We start from the raw sequence: 22,575 nt of genomic DNA on the forward strand, positions 1-22,575 counted from the left end.
AAGGAAGGACTGGGGAAGACTAAGTGAACTGGATGGGAGAGAATGTGGCTGAAGCTGTGAAGGAATGAGGATAGTGTCCTTTGACCCTGGCTCCAGACCGTGAAGATATCACAATGAACCTGAACCAGCCAACGGGTTGTAGTTTTAGGTGGGTAGAGTTCCTCTAGATGGCCCATAAACAGGCTGCCACAGAAGGATGCCATGCAGGTTCCAATGGCCATTCTTTAGGTTTGTTTTGTATATTTCCCTCAAAGGAGAACTGGTTTTGATTGCGAATGCAGTCTGTCATGTGTATAAGGAATGAGGTGGTGAGTGTGGAATCAGTAGGACATTGGAAGAGGTAGTGTCCAACAGAAGCAAGGCCATTGGCATGGGGAATATTAGTGTAGAGAGTTGTGGCATCAATACGGAAAAGTAGGGATATTATAAGTTGTACGGTCATTATGGTTAAGGGAGTTGTAGGAAGTGAGTTGTGTCTTTGATAAGGGAAATTAGTCAAAAGAAGCCAACATTCTTTTTAACCACCTACAATGGTGTGACCATATGGTAAAGTTTATAGATTTTGGGAATTATGTAGAAGGTGGTTGTGTGGTTAGTAGTTGGGGGGAGGAGAAAGATGGACTGGGCAGAGATCCTGGTATGAACCTGAGGATTTGAGTAGGAATTTGAGGTTACGTTGAACTTTCAGGGTGGGTTCATTTTGGAAGTGCTTGTGGATGGAAGAGTCGGCAAGTGGCAGATAGATTATATCAAGTACTAATGTAGTTCACTGTGAGAGTGGTGGAGCTATGTCTGCAGAGAGAGTGATTAAATTGGGATATGTCTTAAGTTTGTGGATCACTGTTCCTTCCTCCATCAAGAGGTTATTGTTATTGGAGAGGGGCCTAGGAGCAGCAGGTTATCCAAGTTAGAGGGGAGACATTCCTGGAGCCACTTGGATAGTCTTAGCAGGTCGCTTCCAAGATTCTGGCAGGTGTGCCAGCCCTGGACAGAATCTGCCCAGTGGATTAACAATGAGGGTAGTGTGCAGGCCAGGTGGATGTGGTTTTTAGGCAGTTTCCCACATCGAGCAGGTGAATACAGGGCTGGTACCCAAGCCTGAGCCCAGTTACACAATTTGAAAACATTTGGAAAATGTTCAGACACATGGATACACTGTATGCATGAGTTTGGTGTACACATATTCCCTCCTGGGAGGGGATTGGTGGTGGTGGTAGGGGGAATGGGCTGGTGACAGGAATGGCATCCAGCTGTGCTACCCCTTAAATTAACCATGCAAAATCCAACAGTAAACATGCTGAACCTGCATAGATGCAGGTTAAAGGCTCCATAAAAAGAAGAGGCAATAAATTCCTGGAAGGTAACCAGGGGCTGATTAGGTGGGAGTGAAGAAGAGTTAGAACTGGATGGAAGTATGAACCAGAGGAAGCAAGATTTAGAGTTAGATTTTGGTTGGCTTTCGCAGAAGGACTTGATGGCAAAAAAATTGTTTATGTTGTAGGGATTGTAGGAGACTAGGTCTCTGACAAATTCAGCATGACTAATCCTGCATGTATGGCTGAAAGTGATGCCACTGGATACAAATGAAATTTCGGGAGGGCTGACTTTTTTTGATTGATAGTTTGTAACAATGTCTTTGGTTTGTCTGGGTTCTTGATTCTGTAGAATATTGGGAGGGAGTTTTAGGGGATGTGTTATGTGGTAGGTGAAAACGGTTAGCAAGGTATCCTCTGGGTGCTGTGAGGGGTTGATGAGGGAGTTTACTGAAAAAGGGGAGGGGTGGGGTTTAGGACATTAAAAGAAGAAAGGAAAAACACAATGTAAACTAAATAAACACAGGAAATAGAAAAACAAATATGTTGACAGCTGTGAAGGAACCTATGGAAAACACGTTGAGGGCTTGGGAAATGAAAATGCAAAAACAAATTATGCAGTGGGCTATAGTATGCTTGTGTGGCACAGATTTATCTGATCATTGTTATCATTGAAAGCAAAGAAAAAATATTGCCTTGGAGACATTACTGGTCCATAAATGTCACGTGGAAAGACTGTAAACACTAAAGTCTACTATATGGCAAGATGAAAAGATAAGTAAATAACTACATCTAATGTAAAATGACCATAAAATTTAAAGAACTATGATGTTTATGGGTCCCAGAATACATTACACTGAAACACAGGCAGTTATGTCAACTTCTTCAACACATTTGGAATATTCTGTTGGTACTTGTATGCACATAGACATATTCGTTTTTAATCAATTACACTCTTATTAATTTACAGTCAAGAGCCTTTGAAAGAAGTGTGAAGTTGCATTTACTGGATAACTCTATATACTTCAGGATAATCACATACAATAAGAATTTTATGTCAAAGTATTTGACCCTTGATAAGATCATCAATCAAGTCTGAAACTCATACATCAAGTATTACTTACTTGTTACTTCCCAGTTCTCTTCCTCATGTGAATTGTCTCTTGCTAACATATGCACACACCATCTGTACTGGAACCCAACACCATCAAATGTGCTGAAGGAGATACCAGTCAAGTTGCATACTGCATTTGGAGGTTCAGGTGGTTCACAAGTATAATTTGGGCATCCATTTGTGCTTGGCTTTTCCACCTAACAAGAACAAAGTTTTTATGGCAACCCTGAATCAGGAAAAGCATAGACAGCAAAAAGAAAAATGTGTGAAGGATCCAGAAAGAAAAGACTAAGTAGCTTCCCATTCTTTTTAGCTCTACATAACTATTACAAACTACATCTATTTGAATTTTCTTACTTTTTCCAAGTTTTTTCTCCCTGTATAATTTTTACTCCCACAAATATCTCAATTACCAAATTAGCTATTCACCATTGCTTCAGGAGGTTCCCTGTCAATCTATCCCTTCTTTGATTCACACTGTGCCATAAATATTTTTTCCCTAGTTTGATTCAGTATCTCTTCATTAGTTACAGTTCTAATCTACCTGTCTAAACTTCAATATTTTTCTGTAACTCCACATTTCAAAATTTTGTGTATGATCTCCAACAAACACAAGACAAAATACCATTCTTTCTAAAGCTGCCTATGTTCTTCCTCAGGGTTCAAGTTATCTCCATACCAAATTTAATCGAAATGTGTTCATCGGTCTAGTCATGAAAACGTAACAGAGATAGTTACTTTCATATCTGCAATATTAGTATGGATATTAGGAGATTTATTTTTCTCCACAAATGTATTCTTGCAATTGTCAAGTCTACACTTTATACTTCTTTACTTCTAATACCATTAGGAATTTTGCTGTCAAAATAGCAAAACTCGCCACTACTTTCAACAACTCATTTCCTAATCTTGTTTTCCCAGCACCATCTACCTTCATTCCACTACTCTCCATTCCCCTTGTTTTAATTTTATTTATGTTCCATCTTACGACCTCTTTTAAAAACAATGTCCATTTCATGCATCTGATCTTCCAGGTACTTTGCTGACAGTATTATATTGTTATCAGTGAATTTTAATTCTTCCTGAGCTTTAATTTCTCTTTCAAACTTCTCCTTAGTTTCCTTTACTACTTCTTCTGAGGACAGATTGAATAACATTTTAAATAGGCTACAAAGCTGTTCCACTTCCTTTCAACAATTGTCTTCCTTTCAGGTCATTCAACTCTTAGAGAGCTGCAGTCTTGTTTCTGTACAAGTTGTAATAATCTTTTGATTAATATATTTTATCACTCTTAACATCAGGACTTCTGTCAACATTTTAAACATTTTTGAAAAACTTAGAAAGTTTGAATGAAGATTTATGTTTCTTCAACCCATTTTGTAAGGTAAGTTGTAGGGTCAATATTGCCATTTTTGCCCATACATTTCTCCAGACCTAACCTGATCTTATAACAGGTTGGCTTCTATCAGACTTTCCATTTATCTCTACAAACACTGGTGGAAATTTACATCATGAACATCTTTAGTGAACACTATCAAACGAATAGTCCAGTATTTTCATGGCTGTGGGATATGTGGATTGAAGTTTCATCCTTACACCATCATATTTTCAGTACAGAAAAAGGCCAGTCCCATTTACAAAGAATGGAATGAGTACATGGCGACATACCAAACAAACGGTTCTGTAGCACTCACAACTGTCAGCACCTTACTTCTTTTAGCATAGTGGTTATTAAATTCTTCTTGGAGCTTGAGAGTATTTTGACTCCATAATAAATCCTGCATACCACATGGAACAGTTTTTTATGCCTTATTTTCTCAAGGATCTTAATAATTCTGAGTAGATGTCAGCTACTCTCATGCTTTGTTTTCCCTTAGTACATAAAATTATTTTTTTATGTATTCCAACATCCATCTCATTTACATCTATTTGGTCCTCCCTTCCATAAAACTACCTTCAAGTTTCTTTCCTTTTTATAGCCCTTCTATGTATTTGTTTGATCTTTCAGTCTTCTCTTCTTTGATTGGTACTGGTTTGCCATCTGAGATCCTAATGTTCATACAATTGCCCTTCTTTTCCCCACACATTTATTTGATATTCCAGTATCTATCTTTCTTACAATGATGCATGCATCTACAGCTTTGAATTTCTGTCCTAGTAATTCCTGCTTTGCCATTTTATCCTTTCTATCAAACTAAGTTTTTAGATGCTAGAATAATTTTTTTATGTACTTCATCTGCTGCATGTATATATTTTATCCTTCCACCTAATACATTTAATATCTCACATATTATTCAAGCACTTTTGCTGGGTATTGTCTTTTAGTATTGTCTCTTTGTCTCGTTTTTCCTCTGTTGCTTTCAGCATTTCATCTTTCAAAGCTATCCATGTATTTTCTATTGTATTTTTTCATTTTGCTTTAGTTAGTCATTGCCTAATGCGCCCTTTGAAATGCTCAACAAGCTCTGGTCGTATCAACTTATGCAACTCATATCTCCTAAATTTCCAAACTTCAACATATAATGGAGATGCTGAGTCACAGATAGGCACAACAAAGTTCCATGAAGTGGTCCCTGCTTCTGCTATATTGAATTTAATGACACATCTTAACGGAACAACAAAACATGAAAAATACCCAGTACACTGCCTGTGGATGAGTAAACACTCCTGCATGACAGTAGCTGTTTGGTTTCAGTTGCCTGAGACTACAGTCATGTGTGAGTTGTGTGTGTGTGTGTGTGTGTGTGTGTGTGTGTGTGTGTGTGTGTGTGTTTGTGTGGCTTGTGTGCATATGTGTGTCTATTGTTGACAAAAAGGCCTTAATGCCCAAAAGCTATAACTGTGAAAGTCTTTTTGTTGTGTCCATCTGTGACTCAGCGTCTCTGCTATATGGTGAGTAGCAACTTTCCTTCCCATAATACTGTTACAATCCATCCTGGATTTTCTATTGTTTGAAATTTCCAATATTTTTGCATTTTTATGCAGTTTTATCCTGCATTTCACATCTAATAAATTACAGTCAGAGACTATATCTTCTTCTGGAAATGTTTCACAGTTTAAAACCTGCCTTTGAAAGTTTTGTATCTTACCTTTATAATCGCAATCTAACTGAAACCTTCTATCACCTACTGGTCTCTTTACCAAACAACCTTCCTTTCTTGATAAATAACGTTGTAGTAATGATAAAATGTTCAGTGTGTGAAATTGTGCCACGCAGCTTCCCTTTCATTCTTTTCCGATAATCCGTGCCATTCTCATATTTTTCTTCTCTTCTTTTATCCAGAATAAAATTCCAGTCCCTCGCCACAATTAAATTGTCATCTTTATTAATGCACTAAAGAACTTCATTTAACTTATAACATTTCACAAACATTGAAACAAATGAAAATAAGTTAAATTCATTTGGCAACAAATTAAAGGAATTCATTAACAGTATGCATACAAGTGTTGATGGAATGATTCAGTCAGGCAGCCTATGCGAGTATGAGTAAACAGGTCCCTGTTTCAATCCAAAACCACAGAAAAAATATAGTTATTATTACACTGTGAAAAATATTAACTTATCCATCTACAATGGTGCTAGCTGCCTAGATTTTACCCAACCAGGATGGGATTGGGGAGGGGTGGAATATTTCAAATTAAACTTTAAAATGTGTCTGCTGAAGCAAATTCTGTTGATCATGTTTCCCGCAATGTTCAATGTCAATGGAAAATAAAATGATTTTTAAATTGTGGTTTCATTTGTCTGTTTCATGAAGTGGTCCCGGCTTCTGCTATATTGAATTTACTGACACATCTTAACGGAAAAAAACCATGAAAAATACACAGTACACTGGCTGTGGATGTGTAACACTCCTACATGAGAGTAACAGACACATCATCTGTCATAGATCAGCACACAAAATGGAGTTGGGTAAAGAAGGCCTGGTGAACAAATATTTTTCAACATGGCTAGGTAAGGCTAGAGGGCACTGGAGTTGACTGCAGACACAACTTAGCCTCTCTCCCAAAATGTTGTACTATGGAATACAATGTGTACACCATCCAATTATCGGTGAATGTTTCCAGGGCTGTCATGTACTAGCCTTCTGTATAATTGCTGTTATTCACGTGGGTATCTCTGACAAGATTTAGTAACACATATTTTATTTATTTGGGCATTTGTAATGCAGGTGGCAGAGAGGTATACTGAAAGAGTATACACTAATAGATATTCAGAATGAGAATGGAAGCACCCTTCCACAGACACATTTTGGGCTGTGACATGAATTGTACCCTGTGAAATGCCTGTGAAACAGGCTTGTGCAGAACTGAAACAATACCACTGTACTTGTACACAACTTGCAGCTCCATAAACTAGGTGCCTCTATTATACCACGTAAATGCAATTAGGCATAAATTGGGCATACTTTGTGGATAGTTGAAGAAAGGTGCCAGAAGCACAGGGGAAACACTGAACTTAATCACCCCCAAAATCTACAGTTCCAGAACACTGCAGATTCTGTAAAATATGAAGTGCTAAGACAAACCTCATCATTTTGGGATTGCAACTTAAAGGAGACTGTTGAGATACATGTTGCTGATGGCCTTGTCAATAGGGAAAGTGGCTTTCCTTTTAGTAAAACATAGAACATAGTGCTCAGCTAACTGAAGGTACAACATTGACCAAGAGTGACATCCACACCTGATGGTGGAAGCAGATTTTATCAGGGACTGGTGACTGTGGTCTCCCACTGATACTCCAGTTGACACTGTGTGCAGCTGGTCAGGGGGGATCAGGGTGGGGAATGATAAAAGAGTATACAGGAGCCATAACATATCAAATACACTCATCTGCAGGTATTACCTGAAGATGCCAGCAAGATTCACTGTCGAAATATAGTGGTTCATCAATGACTGCACCCAGGTGGACACTAGTTTTGTTCGGCTGAAGCCGCACTTCAGGTTTCTGCCGCCAGAGTGCTCGAGAGCGCAGTGAGACAAAATGGCGACAGGAGCCGAGAAAGCATATGTCGTGCTTGAAATGCACTCACATCAGTCAGTCATAACAGTGCAACGACACTTCAGGACGAAGTTCAACAAAGATCCACCAACTGCTAACTCCATTCGGCGATGGTATGCGCAGTTTAAAGGTTCTGGATGCCTCTGTAAGGGGAAATCAATGGGTCGGCCTGCAGTGAGCGAAGAAACGATTGAACGTGTGCGGGCAAGTTTCACGCATAGCCCGCGGAAGTCGACGAATAAAGCAAGCAGGGAGCTAAACGTACCACAGCCGACGGTTTGGAAAATCTTATGGAAAAGGCTAAAGCAGAAGCCTTACCGTTTAGAATTGCTACAAGCCCTGACACCCGATGACAAAGTCAAACACTTTGAATTTTCGGCGCGGTTGCAACAGCTCATGGAAGAGGATGCGTTCAGTGCGAAACTTGTTTTCAGTGATGAAGCAACATTTTTTCTTAATGGTGAAGTGAACAGACACAATGTGCGAATCTGGGCGGTAGAGAATCCTGACACATTCGTGCAGCAAATTCGCAATTCACCAAAAGTTAACGTGTTTTGTGCAATCTCACGGTTTAAAGTTTACAGCCCCTTTTTCTTCTGTGAAAAAAACATTACAGGACACATGTATCTGGACATGCTGGAAAATTGGCTCATGCCACAACTGGAGACCGACAGCGCCGACTTCATCTTTCAACAGGATGGTGCTCCACCGCACTTCCATCATGATGTTCGGCATTTCTTAAATAGGAGATTGGAAAACCGATGGATCAGTTGTGGTGGAGATCATGATCAGCAATTCATGTCATGGCCTCCACGCTCTCCCGATTTAACCCCATGCGACTTCTTTCTGTGGGGTTACGTGAAAGATTCAGTGTTTAAACCTCCTCTACCAAGAAATGTGCCAGAACTGCGAGCTCGCATCAACGATGCTTTCAAACTCATTGATGGGGACATGCTGCACCGAGTGTGGGAGGAACTTCATTATCGGCTTGATGTCTGCCGAATCACTAAAGGGACACATATCGAACATTTGTGAATGCCTAAAAAACTTTTTGAGTTTTTGTATGTGTGTGCAAAGCATTGTGAAAATATCTCAAATAATAAAGTTATTGTAGAGCTGTGAAATCGCTTCAATCATTTGTAATAACCCTGTACAAACACTAAAATTTATATTGAATGTTAATAAATTTCTCTCTTTCAGATATGCTTTTCTTGCTATTGCTGGTCTGTATTATTTATGTTCTCTCTACTTCAGCCACCATCAGCTATTTTTCTACCCAAGAAGTAAGTCATCTACTGCTATTAGTGTTTCTTTTGCAAATTTGATTTCCTAAGTTTGGCCTGAATCCATTCAAATCCATTCCGCAACCCTTCTTTTATTTTTGTTTCTATTCATCTGATAACCTCTTTTCAAGACATTATCCATTCCATTTAACTGAATTTGTCATCAATAAACCACAATTTTTTAATTTCATCTTTGTGAACTTTAAATTCCTATAAAATTTTTCCTTGGTCTACTTTAATGCTTGCTCCATGTACAGACTGAATAACGTCATACATAAGCTACACATAGATGTTAAAGAACGTCATGGATAGGCTACTACACTCTCACTACCTTCTCAAGTACTACTTCCCTTTCATGTCCCCCAACTCTTATTATTGCAGTCTGACTTCTGTACAACTTTTAGATAAACTTTTACTTCCCGCTAACTTCAGAGTTTCAAAGTCTGCATCTCTGTTAATACTGTAAAATGATATTTCTGAAACTACAAATGCTATGAACATAGTTTTGACTTTCTTCAATCTATATTCAAAAATAAATTATGGGGGCAATATAGTTCCAATACTTTGATTCACCCCTGGATGAAAGAGAAGCACTAAAATAGCTCTACATATATTTCTTTCTTATTGTTTGATTTGGTCAAAATGGTGATATGCGAGGTGTTGTCATGACCATGTCAAACAGCAAGATAAATGTGCCAAGCTAGCCATATGGAGACTATAGAAAAATGATTAAGATTGGAAGATGGCTTGTAGATAAACTGAAACTATAAAACAAATAAAAGTATATTTGCAATCCTGACTACCATGGATTTTTCTGAATCCAGAACTTCTATATATTTGTTTATTTGTGATTTTTAATAATTATTCTAATCATGAGTGCTCATATAAAGGTATGGTGACAGAACAATGAACAATCTTCAGTACTATTACAGTGGAAGATGTATATACCTGTTGAAGTGGTGATGGACACGTTGGGGGTTCTGGACAAGGCCCTGGAGATGGAGACGGAACTGCTGGTGGCACACAAACATAAGTGGGACAGCGCTGAACCACCACCTTTGGAAGTCGTTTATAATTTTTACTATTACTGTATTTTCCTGGAACAAAAATGATTCGGATTAAAAGAATACATGTTATAGAAGTAAAGTGGATATTAGGAATATCAGTCTTTCATGTTTTCTTGATGACAAGGTCATTAGAGATGAAGCACAAGTCCTGATAGTACGAAGATAAGGTAGTAAGTTTGTTCTCAGTATTCAGAATAATCAATCAAGGTAAACAACAGAAAACATAAATATGGATTGCCAATATGGGATGTGTGCTCTCTTCTGATGGGAATGTAGCAATTTAACCACTTGAAACACCTGTAATGAAACTGGACAATGCCATACACTAATTTTAGTACACAATCTAAGACATTATTTTAGTATGCAGCCTGAAACACCTGTCACATGTACAATGTGCAAAATTCAAAATATCTTTGCTTGTTACTAGCATGTCATTTATCTTAAACAGACATTTGTATCAATATATAATGCTTATGAGAACTGTTTCTATATTCAAATACTGACCACTCACAAAAATTTTGTATGATATGCCTATTGTTGTTATATGTAATTTTATTCCAAAGTTTCTCTATTGCAATATATTTGTAATCAAAATGATTAATTATTAAATCATTTAAAAATTGTGAAGTAATCAAAAACTTCCTCCATTTTTGCTTAAAAAATCTGGTACATTTGTAAATGAAGTCATATATAAAACTAGTACAAATAGTTAGTACTTGTGTACAAAAATTCATATAGCATAACTACATTATTAATCTGAACTAGTTAATGTTGAACAGAAAATTTTGTTCAAAAAACATGTTAAGTAGAGTCATGCAATGACTCATTGTCATTCTCTTTGGCGTCGCGCTACACATAGTTTTTGTTAATCAGTACTATGTGTAGAGAGTTTGTTCACAGAAGTATGTGTTTCCTGAAACCATCTATTTTAATGGATACAAGAAAACTTGAGAAAGCTGGAAATACTTTTTGCCACTCTGCTAGAAAGTTTAGCTACACTTGGCAACAAAGAACAATGAAGAAGTCAAGATGACAAAATATAAGTAGAAAGCAGAAAACTTAAGTTATCTTAAACTGAACATAAAAAAATTACTAACTACCTTATATCATATTTGCAAAGTATTAAATATTGATCAGCAATGTACATCTTGAAGTGGCAACAAGAAGTTTTCTGATTTAATTTGAGAATAATAATTTTCATTTACTGAAGGAGCAATCATCAGACACTGCAACACAGCATCTAATGGAAATGAAGTGTATCAGACTATATTTAAAATATTAAGATGTATATCTTGTTAGTTCCATGACATTTAATAACTGCACTTGAAGAAACATCAATTCCTCACGATATTTTAAGAACAAGTAAGTAAAAGACAAGTGTAAACATCCCCATCTTATGTACATAAAAGTGAGCAAAGGGTAGCAATTGAGATGCATGTGTGAGTATTTTGGAGGAGGAAAAGGTGGTGCAGACTAGAGAATTTCAAGCCATAGTACACACAAATAGGTATATGAACCCCTTATGGCCCAAGTTGTGTAACTTTATTTTTTTCTGATTTTCTTAGTAGGGTCAGGCTGTCGTTCAGCAAGTGGTAATATTTTCCATCACATTTAGAGTCATTCCAAACAGAAGATATTTACAAGAAAACATGAATATTTGACTACCCCGTAATTTGTACAATGGACATGTTGAATGTGAAGGAAAAGAGCCAGCTGCAGAAAACAATTATTGTAGAATTAATAAAAACGAGTTTAACTTGAATTTCTACACTAATCACAAGGACACTTTGTGAACAATGTGATACTTTGGCTAATAAACTCACCCATTCAACAGATAAACAAGAAAAGGTACAGCTTCAACAATACCACAAAATAGCATCTAGGCAAGGTTGAAAAGGTCAGGAGTCCATGAAAATGAACACTGAAAAGTCACTTTCTGAAAGTTCTAAATTTCCTTCCTTTCCTAAGTTTCTCTAATTTCCTACATTTCTTTTTATTCAAAGAATTATCAGTCCTTTTCTAGACTGATATGTCAAACAGCTTATTACAAACATAATTTATATAGTTCACAATTTGGGTCACAATGAGCTGTCATCATAACTAGGGTTCATGTAGTGCTGAGATAAGTTACTGTACTTATGCACATAATATCCAGTCTGATGTGTAAATGTAGTTTTAACTAACATAGTGAACTCCTGATGAGGGTCATTGCAAGAGGGGGATGGCCACTTCTATAATTTATATTAATGGAATTTTTTTTAGATTTTTACCACATATTCTTAATATGATGTTTTCAGGGATCCAAGAATGATTCATTACTGAGGCAACAGGATCATAAAGGACCTAGGAAAAACACACATTGAACAGGTCACTTTCCTCAACAGAGACAAATTCAGACTAGGGTAGGCAGCAATCTTCGGTTGTTTGCTGATGCTGCATAGTAAGGTGTCAAAGTAAAATGTGATTAATGGCAGCTAACTCTAAAATCTAAGAAAATTTACATTAATGTGGATGAGTAAGAAAAACAAACCCATAATGTTCGGATACAGCATTCTCCTTGGCACAATCACGTCGTTTAAATATCTGGGTGTAACACTGGAAAATGATGTGAAATGGAATGGACATTTGATGAGGTAGTGAAGATGAAAGGTTGACTTTGGTTTATTGGGAGAGTTCTAGAAAAGTGTGGTTTATCTGTAAAGGAGACTGCATATAGGATGCGAGTGTGACCTATTCTTGAGTACTGCTCAAGTGTTTGGGACCTGTACCAGCTTGGGTTAAAGGAAGATATCAAAGCAATTCAGAGGTGAGTTGCTAGATTTGTTAATGGTAGTTTCAAACAACATGCAAGTGTTACTGATATGCTTCGAAAATTCAAAAGGGAATCACTGAAGGATGGAAACTTTATTTTGAAGAATACTATTCAGAAAATTTAGTGAACTGGCATTTTCAGCTGACTGCCGAATTCTTGGGGTTGGTTGGGTTGTTTGAGGGAGGAGACCAGACAGTGAGGTCATCGGTCTCGTCGGATTAGGGAAGGATGAGGAAGGAACCATCCCGGCATTTGGCTGGAGCGATTTAGGGAAATCACGGAAAACCTAAATCAGGATGGCCAGACGCGGGATTGAACCGTCGTCCCCCCGAATGCGAGTCCAGTGGGCTAGCCACTGTGTCACCTTGCTCGGTGCTGAATTATTCTATTGCCTCCAACATACATTGTGCACAAGGACCATGAAGATAAGATACGAGAAACTGGGGCTCATATTTAGGCATACAGACAGTCGCTTTTCCCTCACTCTAACTGTGTGTGTAACAGGAAATGAAATGACTCGTAGTGGATTGCAGAGTTGCAGAGTATCTATGTAGATGTTGACATAGAAGTCAAGAAATTCAATGGTGTACAGGATGATAAAACAAATAGAAAAACAAGTGGGGTCAAATGGTCAAACCTGAGAAGAAAAGTTCATTCTGAAAAAATGAAACCATTCTGGAGAAGGATGAATGAAAAGACAAATAAATAGTCATCTCGCTGTGGTCATTAGTTGGCCATAAATGCAACTAAAGAAGTAAACAATAAATTAAAAGCATGTTTATATGCATGTGTATTTGATAAATGGGTTCTTAGAAAAAGAATGGGTGCAACACCACCAACAGAAGACGAAATTATCAAACACATAAAGAAATTAAAAAATAACAAAGCCTCTGGGGAGGATGAAATTGTAGCCGAATTTCTCAAAAGTCTAGGGCTTATTTCAAGAAAGAAGCTAGTAAGAATTATTCAAATTATATGGGTCACCAAAGAAATCCCAGATGATTGGAATTGTGCCTTAATATGCCCATTACATAAAAAAGGAGACAAACATGATGTGAATAATTACAGAGGAATTTCTCTACTCTCTGTGTCATATAATATATTATCAGCTTGTATTCTTGAAAGGGCACAACAACTGCTAAACCCAAAATCGCAGATTTCAAGCGGGTTTAAGGCCAAATAGATCATGCCCAGAGCAAATCTTAAACCTAAAATTAATCACAAGAATAAGGAAGACGCGAGGCAAGCCTACAGTGTGTCTTTGTCGACTTCAAAAAGACCTATGACTCAATCCACACACCCTCACTATTTAGGATTCTTGAAGAAAAAGGATTGGATAGGAAAATACAGAAAATCATTCAAGAGACATTAACAAATACAGCATCCAAAGTGAAATTTATGGGAAAACTTCTAAAACTATTTGAGATAAAAACTGGGGTTAGCCAAGGTGATGGGTTATCGCCTTTGTTGTTCAATGTAGTTCTAGATAGTCATGGAAGAATGGGAAAAGAACCTTGAAGAAGAAAACTGCTGGATGCCAATTTAATTATGGGAAAAAAAAGAAAAAGAAAAACCTACAGTACGAATCCCCTACTTAGCCTTTGTGGACGATCTCACAATAATGGCAGATCCTTGTGAGGTGAGATGGCTATAAAACAGATAGAAATTCTAAAAGAATGCACAGAGAAAGTCAGCCTGTAGATGTCATTTGAAAAAAAACAGTGTTTACAACAACAAATTTAGAAATTTTCAAATTACAAACCAAATATGGAGAAATTAACAGAATGTCACACTTTAAATATTTAGGAGAAACTATCTTTGAAAAATATGAACAACAAGAAAGGCTACAAAAAGCTCTTAAAGGTTTAGAATTAGTGCAAAATCTCTATAATAAAAAATGCTTATCTGCAAATGCCAAAATTAGACATTACAATACAGTAATTAAACCATCAATGTTATATTCCAGCAAAACCTTGGCACTAAACAGGTAAACTGATATAGAAAATCTAAAGAAAGAAGAAAGAAAAATAATTAGGAAAATTTTGGGACCAATATGGACTGAGAATAGATACAGACTACAGAAAACCTCCAAAATTGAAGAATATTCTAACATAGAGACAGACATGAGGAAAAGACACCTCAAATTCTATGGCCACATAATGATGCTTCCTGAACACAGACTAATAAGAAGAATAGTAAAATACATAGATTTCCTCGCTAATGGAGGAGAATGGGTCCAAAATGTTAAAAAAGCCTGGGAATTAGCCAACATCATCAAAAAAGAAATAGACATGAGGAAAAATTTTACAATAAAAGTAGAAAAATGGGAGGTTAAACCAGAGACAAAAGCCCAAAGATCTATGTAGATCAACACCTTCAGCCCATTACATGCAGTCTCCCATCCTTTATCAAAGACGCCAACCACTTTCTTGAACACCTGGAATCCTTACCCAATCTGTTACCCCCGGAAACCATCCATGTAACCATTGATGCCACTTCCCTATACACAAACATCCCACATGTCCAGGGCCTCGCTGCAATGGAGCATTTCCTTTCACACTGATCACCTGCTACCCTACCTAAAACCTCTTTCCTCATTACCTTTACCAGCTTCATCCTAACCCACAACTTCTTCACTTTTGAAGGCCAGACATACCAACAATTAAAGGGAACAGCCATGGGTACCAGGATGGCCCCCTTGTACGCCAACCTATTTATGGGTCGCTTAGAGGAAGCCTTCTTGGTTACCCAAGCCTGCCAACCCAAAGTTTGGTACAGATTTATTGATGACATCTTCATGATCTGGACTCACAATGAAGAAGAACTCCAGAATTTCCTCTCCAACCTCAACTCCTTTGGTTCCATCAGATTCACCTGGTTCTACTCCAAATCCCATGACACTTTCCTCGACGTTGACCTCCATCTGTCCAATGGCCAGCTTCACACATCCATCCACATGAAACCCACCAACAAGCAACAGTACCTCCATTATGACAGCTGCCACACATTCCATATCAAACGGTCCCTTCCGTACAGCTTACCGTATTTACCCGAATCTAAGCTGCACTTTTTTTCCGGTTTTTGTAATACAAAAAACCGCCTGCGGCTTAGAATCGAGTGCAAAGCAAGCGGGGGTTCTGAAAAATGTTGGTAGGTGCCGCCACAATTAACTTCTGCCGTCGAATATATGTAGCGATACACAGGCATGCTTTGTAGGCCCAAAGATAAATACTGGCGCCAAAACCCTCTGCGTCAGTAAAAAAAAAAAAAAAAAAAAAAAAAAAAAGTGGAAGAAAAGCTTTTTTTCTCTGCCCCGAGTTTCGACCACTGCATTTTCATACATTATCCAGCAAAGTAAATACCAATTCCGTATTGTTCATCTTCAAATGTAGCAGAATTTCAATGTACTACAAAAATCCGACTGGCAAGACTGTTTGGGATGTTTGTCAATATGGCCAACTATACATTTTGAATTTTTTCCTACCTGTGAGAAGAGATGGTTGCTAATAGGAACCTGATGAAATGTGAATCACATACAGTATTCTCTTCACCATAAGAATAATACGAATGTAAACATTTTGCCATGTATTCTTTCGTGTTTGCTGCTATCTCATTTAAATCCTGTCTGCCTAATAAACTACGAAACTAGAGTGAGACAACAGTAAACGCGGAAGAATATACGTATCGTGTCATGTTTATATTCGTATTATTCTTATGCCTAATAGTGATACAGACAGAAATGAAGCATGGCAATTGACTAGATTTTTGACTCTAATTTCTGTGCATAATGTAATGTACTAAAGAGGCGCTCGCAAAGATTTTCAAATGGAAAAATTTTTCGCTAAATTCTCGTTCAGAACATCTTCTATCATACGCAGTCTATTATTTGGTTCTTGGTGATCATTATCAAAGAAAGCAGCAGTGTAAGTAACAACAAATAGCAGTGTCTTGCCACTGTTTCGCTAATGAGACGATTCCTCTCTCTCTCTCTTTTTTTGTAAGCGGCGGTAGCGCGCACAAAAGCAAGCCATGCCGCAAGCGGCGACAGGCCGTAAACACGCACTATCAGAATGCGACAAACAATGCATGACACTGTACAGTAATGCATTTTCAGCTTAGAGTGACATAAACACCTATAACATAGAAAACGCAGTTATCAGATCAAAGCCAAATAAGCAATCGATTCAAACCAGACGAAGCACGTGAAAAAGGGAGGGTACCCGTATAAATACGGATGGAGTGCCTGATGCCTAGCAATGGCTACCTGGTAAAGCTTAACTGCTAAGCTTACGACTCGCACCAAACTACTGTAGGTGTTGCGTCATTTATTCGACCTAAATTGTGTCTCATATTACAATGGACCAACTTTGTTTCGATTTGGAGGTGTGGCCTAAAACTTTTCTCTCTCCTTGAATTTCGAGTCTCAAATTTCAGGTGCGGCTTAGATTCGGGAAATTTTTTTCCTTTATTTCGAGTCTCATTTTTCAGGTGCAGCTTAGATTCGAGTGTGGCTTAGATTCGAGTAAATACAGTAGGTCTTCGTGGCAAACGAATCTGCTCCAGTCCTGAATCCCTTAACCATTACACCAATAACCTGAAAACAGCTTTCGCATCCCGCAACTACCCTCCTGACCTGGTACAGAAGCAAATAACCAGAGCCACTTCCTCATCCCCTCAAACCCAGAACCTCCCACAGAAGAACCCCAAAAGTGCCCCACTTGTGACAGGATACTTTCCGGGACTGGATCAGACTCTGAATGTGGCTCTCCAGCAGGGATACAACTTCCTCAAATCCTGCCCCGAAATGAGATCCATCCTTCATGAAATCCTCCCCACTCCACCAAGAGTATCTCTCCACCGTCCACCTAACCTTTGTAACCTCTTGGTTCATCCCCATGAAATCCCCAAACCACCTTCCCTACCTTCTGGCTGCTACCCTTGTAACCGTCCCTGGTGTAAAACCTGTCCCATGCACCCTCCCACCACCACCTACTCTAGTCCTGTAACCCGGAAGGTGTACACGATCAAAGGCAGAGCCACGTGTGAAAGCACCCATGTGATTTACCGACTGACATGCCTACACTGTGAAGCCTTCTATATGGGAATGACCAGCAACAAACTGTCCATTTGCATGAACAGACACAGGCAGACAGTGTTTGTTGGTAATGAGGATCACCCTGTGGCTAAACATGCCTTGGTGCACGGCCAGCACACCTTGGCACAGTGTGACACCATCCGGGTTATCTGAATACTTCCCACTGACACCAACCTATCAGAACTCCGGAGATGGGAACTTGCCCTTCGATATACTCTCTCTTCCCGTTACCCACCAGGCCTCAACCTCTGCTAATTTCAAGTTGCCGCCCCTCGCACATCACCTGTCATTTAACAACATCTTTGCCTCTGTACTTTCGCTTCGACTGACATCTCTGCCCAACCTCTTTGCATTTACATATGTCTGCCTGTGTCTGTATGTGTGCGGATGGATATGTGTGTGCGTGCGAGTGTATACCTGTCCTTTTTTCCCCTTAGGTAAGTCTTTCCGCTCCCGGGATTGGAATGACTCCTTACCCTCTCCCTTAAAACCCACATCCTTTCGTCTTTCCCTCTCCTTCCCTCTTTCCTGATGAAGCAACCTTGGGTGGTTGCGAAAGCTTGAAATTTGTGTGTGTGTTTGTATGTTTTTTATTGTGTCTATCTACCAGCACTTTCCCGTTTGGTAAGTCACAGCATCTTTTTTATATATATCTTTTTCCCGCGTGGAATTTTTCCCTCCATTATATATTTACTACATAAAGGAGATACACTTTTAGCAAAACCCTCAAGTTCATTTGTACAAAATCTTAAATCTCCAAAAGTTCTTCCTTCAAAATTTTGATATAATGTTGCATTCGAATACTCACTTGTTTTTACATACCAACAGGAGCTCCATATTTTGTGAGTGTGAGTGTGAGTGTGTGTGTGTGTGTGTATGTGTGTGTGCGCGCGCGCACGCACGCATGCGAGTCATGCATTTATGTACCATATGGGACTCTTGTATGTAAAAAAGAGACGCACATATTTAAATGCAACATTATGTCGAAATTACACCCTAGGGCACATAAGTAGGTATACAGAAACACAAGCACTATGTCAAAATTTCAAAGCACTTGGTGAAGAACTTTTGGAGATTTTGAATTTTGTACAAATGAACATTTACATCTATATAGGGTGTTACAAAAAGGTACAGCCAAACTTTCAGAAAACATTCCTCACACACAAAGAAAGAAAATATGTTCTGTGGACATGTGTCCGGAAACGCTTACTTTCCATGTTAGAGCTCATTTTATTACTTCTCTTCAAATCACATTAATCATGGAATGGAAACACACAGCAACAGAATGTACCAGCGTGACATCAAACACTTTGTTACAGGAAATGTTCAAAATGTGCTCCGTTAGCGAGGATACATGCATCCACCCTCCGTCGCATGGAATCCCTGATGCACTGATGCAGCCCTGGAGAATGGCGTATTGTATCAGAGCCGTCCACAATACGAGCAAGAAGAGTCTCTACATTTGGTACCGGGGTTGCGTACACAAGAGCTTTCAAATGTCCCCATAAATGAAAATCAAGAGGGTTGAGGTCAGGAGAGTGTGGAGGCCATGGAATTGGTCCGCCTCTACCAATCCATTGGTCACCGAATCTGTTGTTGAGAAGCGTACGAACACTTCGACTGAAATGTGCAGGAGCTCCATCGTGCATGAACCACATGTTGTGTCGTACTTGTAAAGGCACATGTTCTAGCAGCACAGGTAGAGTATCCCATATGAAATCATGATAACGTGCTCCATTGAGCGTAGGTGGAAGAACAAACTAAAATGAGCTCTAACATGGAAATTAAGCATTTCCGGACACATGTCCACATAACATCTTTTCTTTATTTGTGTGTGAGGAATGTTTCCTGAAAGTTTGGCCGTACCTTTTAGTAACACCCTGTATAAATAATAATGTAAATGTCCGTCTCCATAGCGTAGCGGTAGCATTACCACCTATCATGCAGGAGGCCTGGGTTCGATTCCTGGCGGGGCACTGGGTGTTGTGTCCTTCATCATCATTTTCATTATCATTGGCTAGCAAGTCACCGAAGTGGCGTCAACTAAAAAGGACTTGCAATGCCACGGCCGAACTCCCACGAATAGGGCCTCCCGGCCAACAATGCCATACGATCATTTCATTTCATTTCATAATGTAAATGTTCATTTGTACACACTTACTAGAGTGTCACACATAGTATATAAATACACATGTAATAATTATTGGGAAAATCAATAAAAATGTAAATGTTCATTTGCACAAAAGCATAAATCACCAAAAGTTCTGCACTAATTACTTTGAAATTTTGACACAACACTGCATTCATATATATGTACCTATTTTATAATATATATTTTATGTAAATATATAATTAATACATAAAGGGAAAATGTTATTATCAATAATCTCAAAAAGTTCGTGACTGATTTACTTTAAATCTTTACATAATAATTGAATGAACAGCATTGGAACATCGTTAGAAAAGAGGAAAGTTGTATTTACAGAAGGAGATGGAGAGAGGGGGGGAAGAGCAGATGGACATAGAAAGAGGGGAGGAGGGGAGGGGCACAGAGAGAGGGTGGACCAGAGGAGATAGAGAGAGAGAGAGGGACGGGGGGGGGGGGGGGAGGGGGGGGGGAGATAGAGGAGAAGATGGAAGAGAAAGAGAGCAGCACATGTTAGAAATGTGTGATTTCTATTTTTTTTCTTTTCTGTTTAACTAGACTCAGCCAAGGCAAAGTGTGGAAGTGTGAGCAGGAACATCTAATAAATAAACAAGAGTTTAGAAGGTTTTCAAGGCAGAAGAAATAAGAAATCAGGAACAACATAGACAGAAGAAAAGGAAAGACAACAAGGAGAGAGGATGAAGGAGTATGGAGAAAATAGTAAACAATAAAGAAAGAAGAAGAATTGAAGTCGTTACATGATCCTAGTCGATCAATACAAAGATAAAAATAAAATTAAATCAATGCCATGTCTTCTCCAACTAAGCATTAAATGCAGCAGAGTACAAATGGAAGCCCCATTTGGGGGAGATCGGCCACTGCATTGCAAGTCCTACGAAATTAAACTAAGAAGTATAAGTGAATTAAAATTAAATTATATTTTACTCAATTGCATTTTTTCATCTGTTAATTTTTTAAATATTTCTTAAGATGTTTTAAAAGTATTTTATTTCTTCAAATGCTTTAATTTCATTGGTCCACAACCTGACAGTTGTTATGTTAGGACTCTTCTGCTATTGGATGCAGATTTGGCAATTTTATGTTTTAAATGGTTTACTTTTAATTTAATTGGTTCACAACCTGTTATTTGTTATGTTTGTTTTTTCTGCTATTTTATGCAGATTTTAGCAATCGCATTTTAAATTTCTTACCTTATCATTTTACTTGTCCACAACCTGTCATTTGTTATGCCTCGAATTGTATGCTATTAGACACAGATTTTGCTAGTGGGTATGTATTTTGGCTTTTGGCTTGTGCTGTTATTTATGTTAGCATTCTGTCATGTGAGTGTAGCTTGGTTGCGCTTATTCTGTTAAAACTCATTCTATTTCTTTTTTCTTATTTGCTTGTTAAGATGAACATCGTTCATATTACTCTCAGGTTTAACCTACATTTCTTCTGAATTTTTTGGCATTCATACAGCCCCCCCCCCCCCCCCCCCCCCCCCCCATGAACCATGGACCTTGCCGTTGGTGGGGAGGCTTGCGTGCCTCAGCGATACAGATAGCCGCACCGTAGGTACAACCACAACGGAGGGGTATCTGCTGAGAGGCCAGACAAAGGTGTGGTTCCTGAAGAGGGGCAGCAGCCTTTTCAGTAGTTGCAAGGGCAACAGTCTGGTTGATTGACTGATCTGGCCTTGTAACAATAACCAAAACGGTCTTGCTGTGCTGGTACTGCGAACGGCTGAAAGCAAGGGGAAACTACGGCCGTAATTTTTCCCGAGGGCATGCAGCTTTACTGTATGATTAAATGATGATGGCGTCCTCTTGGGTAAAATATTCCGGAGGTAAAATAGTCCCCCATTCGGATCTCCAGGCGGGGACTACTCAAGAGGACGTCGTTATCAGGAGAAAGAAAACTGGCTTTCTACGGATCGGAGCGTGGAATGTCAGATCCCTTAATCGGGCAGGTAGGTTAGAAAATTTAAAAAGGGAAATGGATAGGTTAAAGTTAGATATAGTGGGAATTCGTGAAGTTCGGTGGCAGGAGGAACAAGACTTCTGGTCAGGTGACTACAGGGTTATAAACACAAAGTCAAATAGGGGTAATGCAGGAGTAGGTTTAATAATGAATAGGAAAATAGGAATGCGGGTAAGCTACTGCAAACAGCATAGTGAACGCATTATTGTGGCCAAGATAGATACAAAGCCCACACCTACTACAGTAGTACAAGTTTATATGCCAACTAGCTCTGCAGATGACGAAGAAATTGAAGAAATGTATGATGAAATAAAAGAAATTATTCAGGTAGTGAAGGGAGACGAAAATTTAATAGTCATGGGTGACTGGAATTCGAGTGTAGGAAAAGGGAGAGAAGGAAACATGGTGGGTGAATATGGATTGGGGCTAAGAAATGAAAGAGGAAGCCGCCTGGTAGAATTTTGCACAGAGCACAACTTAATCATAGCTAACACTTGGTTTAAGAATCAAGATAGAAGGTTGTATACATGGAAGAACCCTGGAGATACTAAAAGGTATCAGATAGATTATATAATGGTAAGACAGAGATTTAGGAACCAGGTTCTAAATTGTAAGACATTTCCAGGGGCAGATGTGGACTCTGACCACAATCTATTGGTTATGACCTGTAGATTAAAACTGAAGAAACTGCAAAAAGGTGGGAATTTAAGGAGATGGGACCTGGATAAACTGAAAGAACCAGAGGTTGTACAGAGTTTCA

General features: G+C 38.6%; 1 protein-coding gene across 1 annotated transcript in view; it reads right to left on the minus strand.

Moving 5' to 3' along the window:
* The window catches only part of LOC126473497 (hemocytin), a 568,134-nt gene that overhangs the window by 157,667 nt on the left and 387,892 nt on the right, over positions 1–22,575 (minus strand). Inside the window, exons 52-53 of the mRNA XM_050100583.1 lie at positions 9,661–9,809; positions 2,438–2,624 (exon numbers count right to left, since the gene is read on the minus strand). Coding sequence (XP_049956540.1) covers positions 2,438–2,624; positions 9,661–9,809 — 336 coding nt within the window. The remainder of the gene's footprint in view (positions 1–2,437; positions 2,625–9,660; positions 9,810–22,575) is intronic.

The sequence above is a fragment of the Schistocerca serialis genome, chromosome 4 (genome assembly GCF_023864345.2).
Source record: "Schistocerca serialis cubense isolate TAMUIC-IGC-003099 chromosome 4, iqSchSeri2.2, whole genome shotgun sequence".
Classification (NCBI taxonomy): domain Eukaryota; kingdom Metazoa; phylum Arthropoda; class Insecta; order Orthoptera; family Acrididae; genus Schistocerca; species Schistocerca serialis.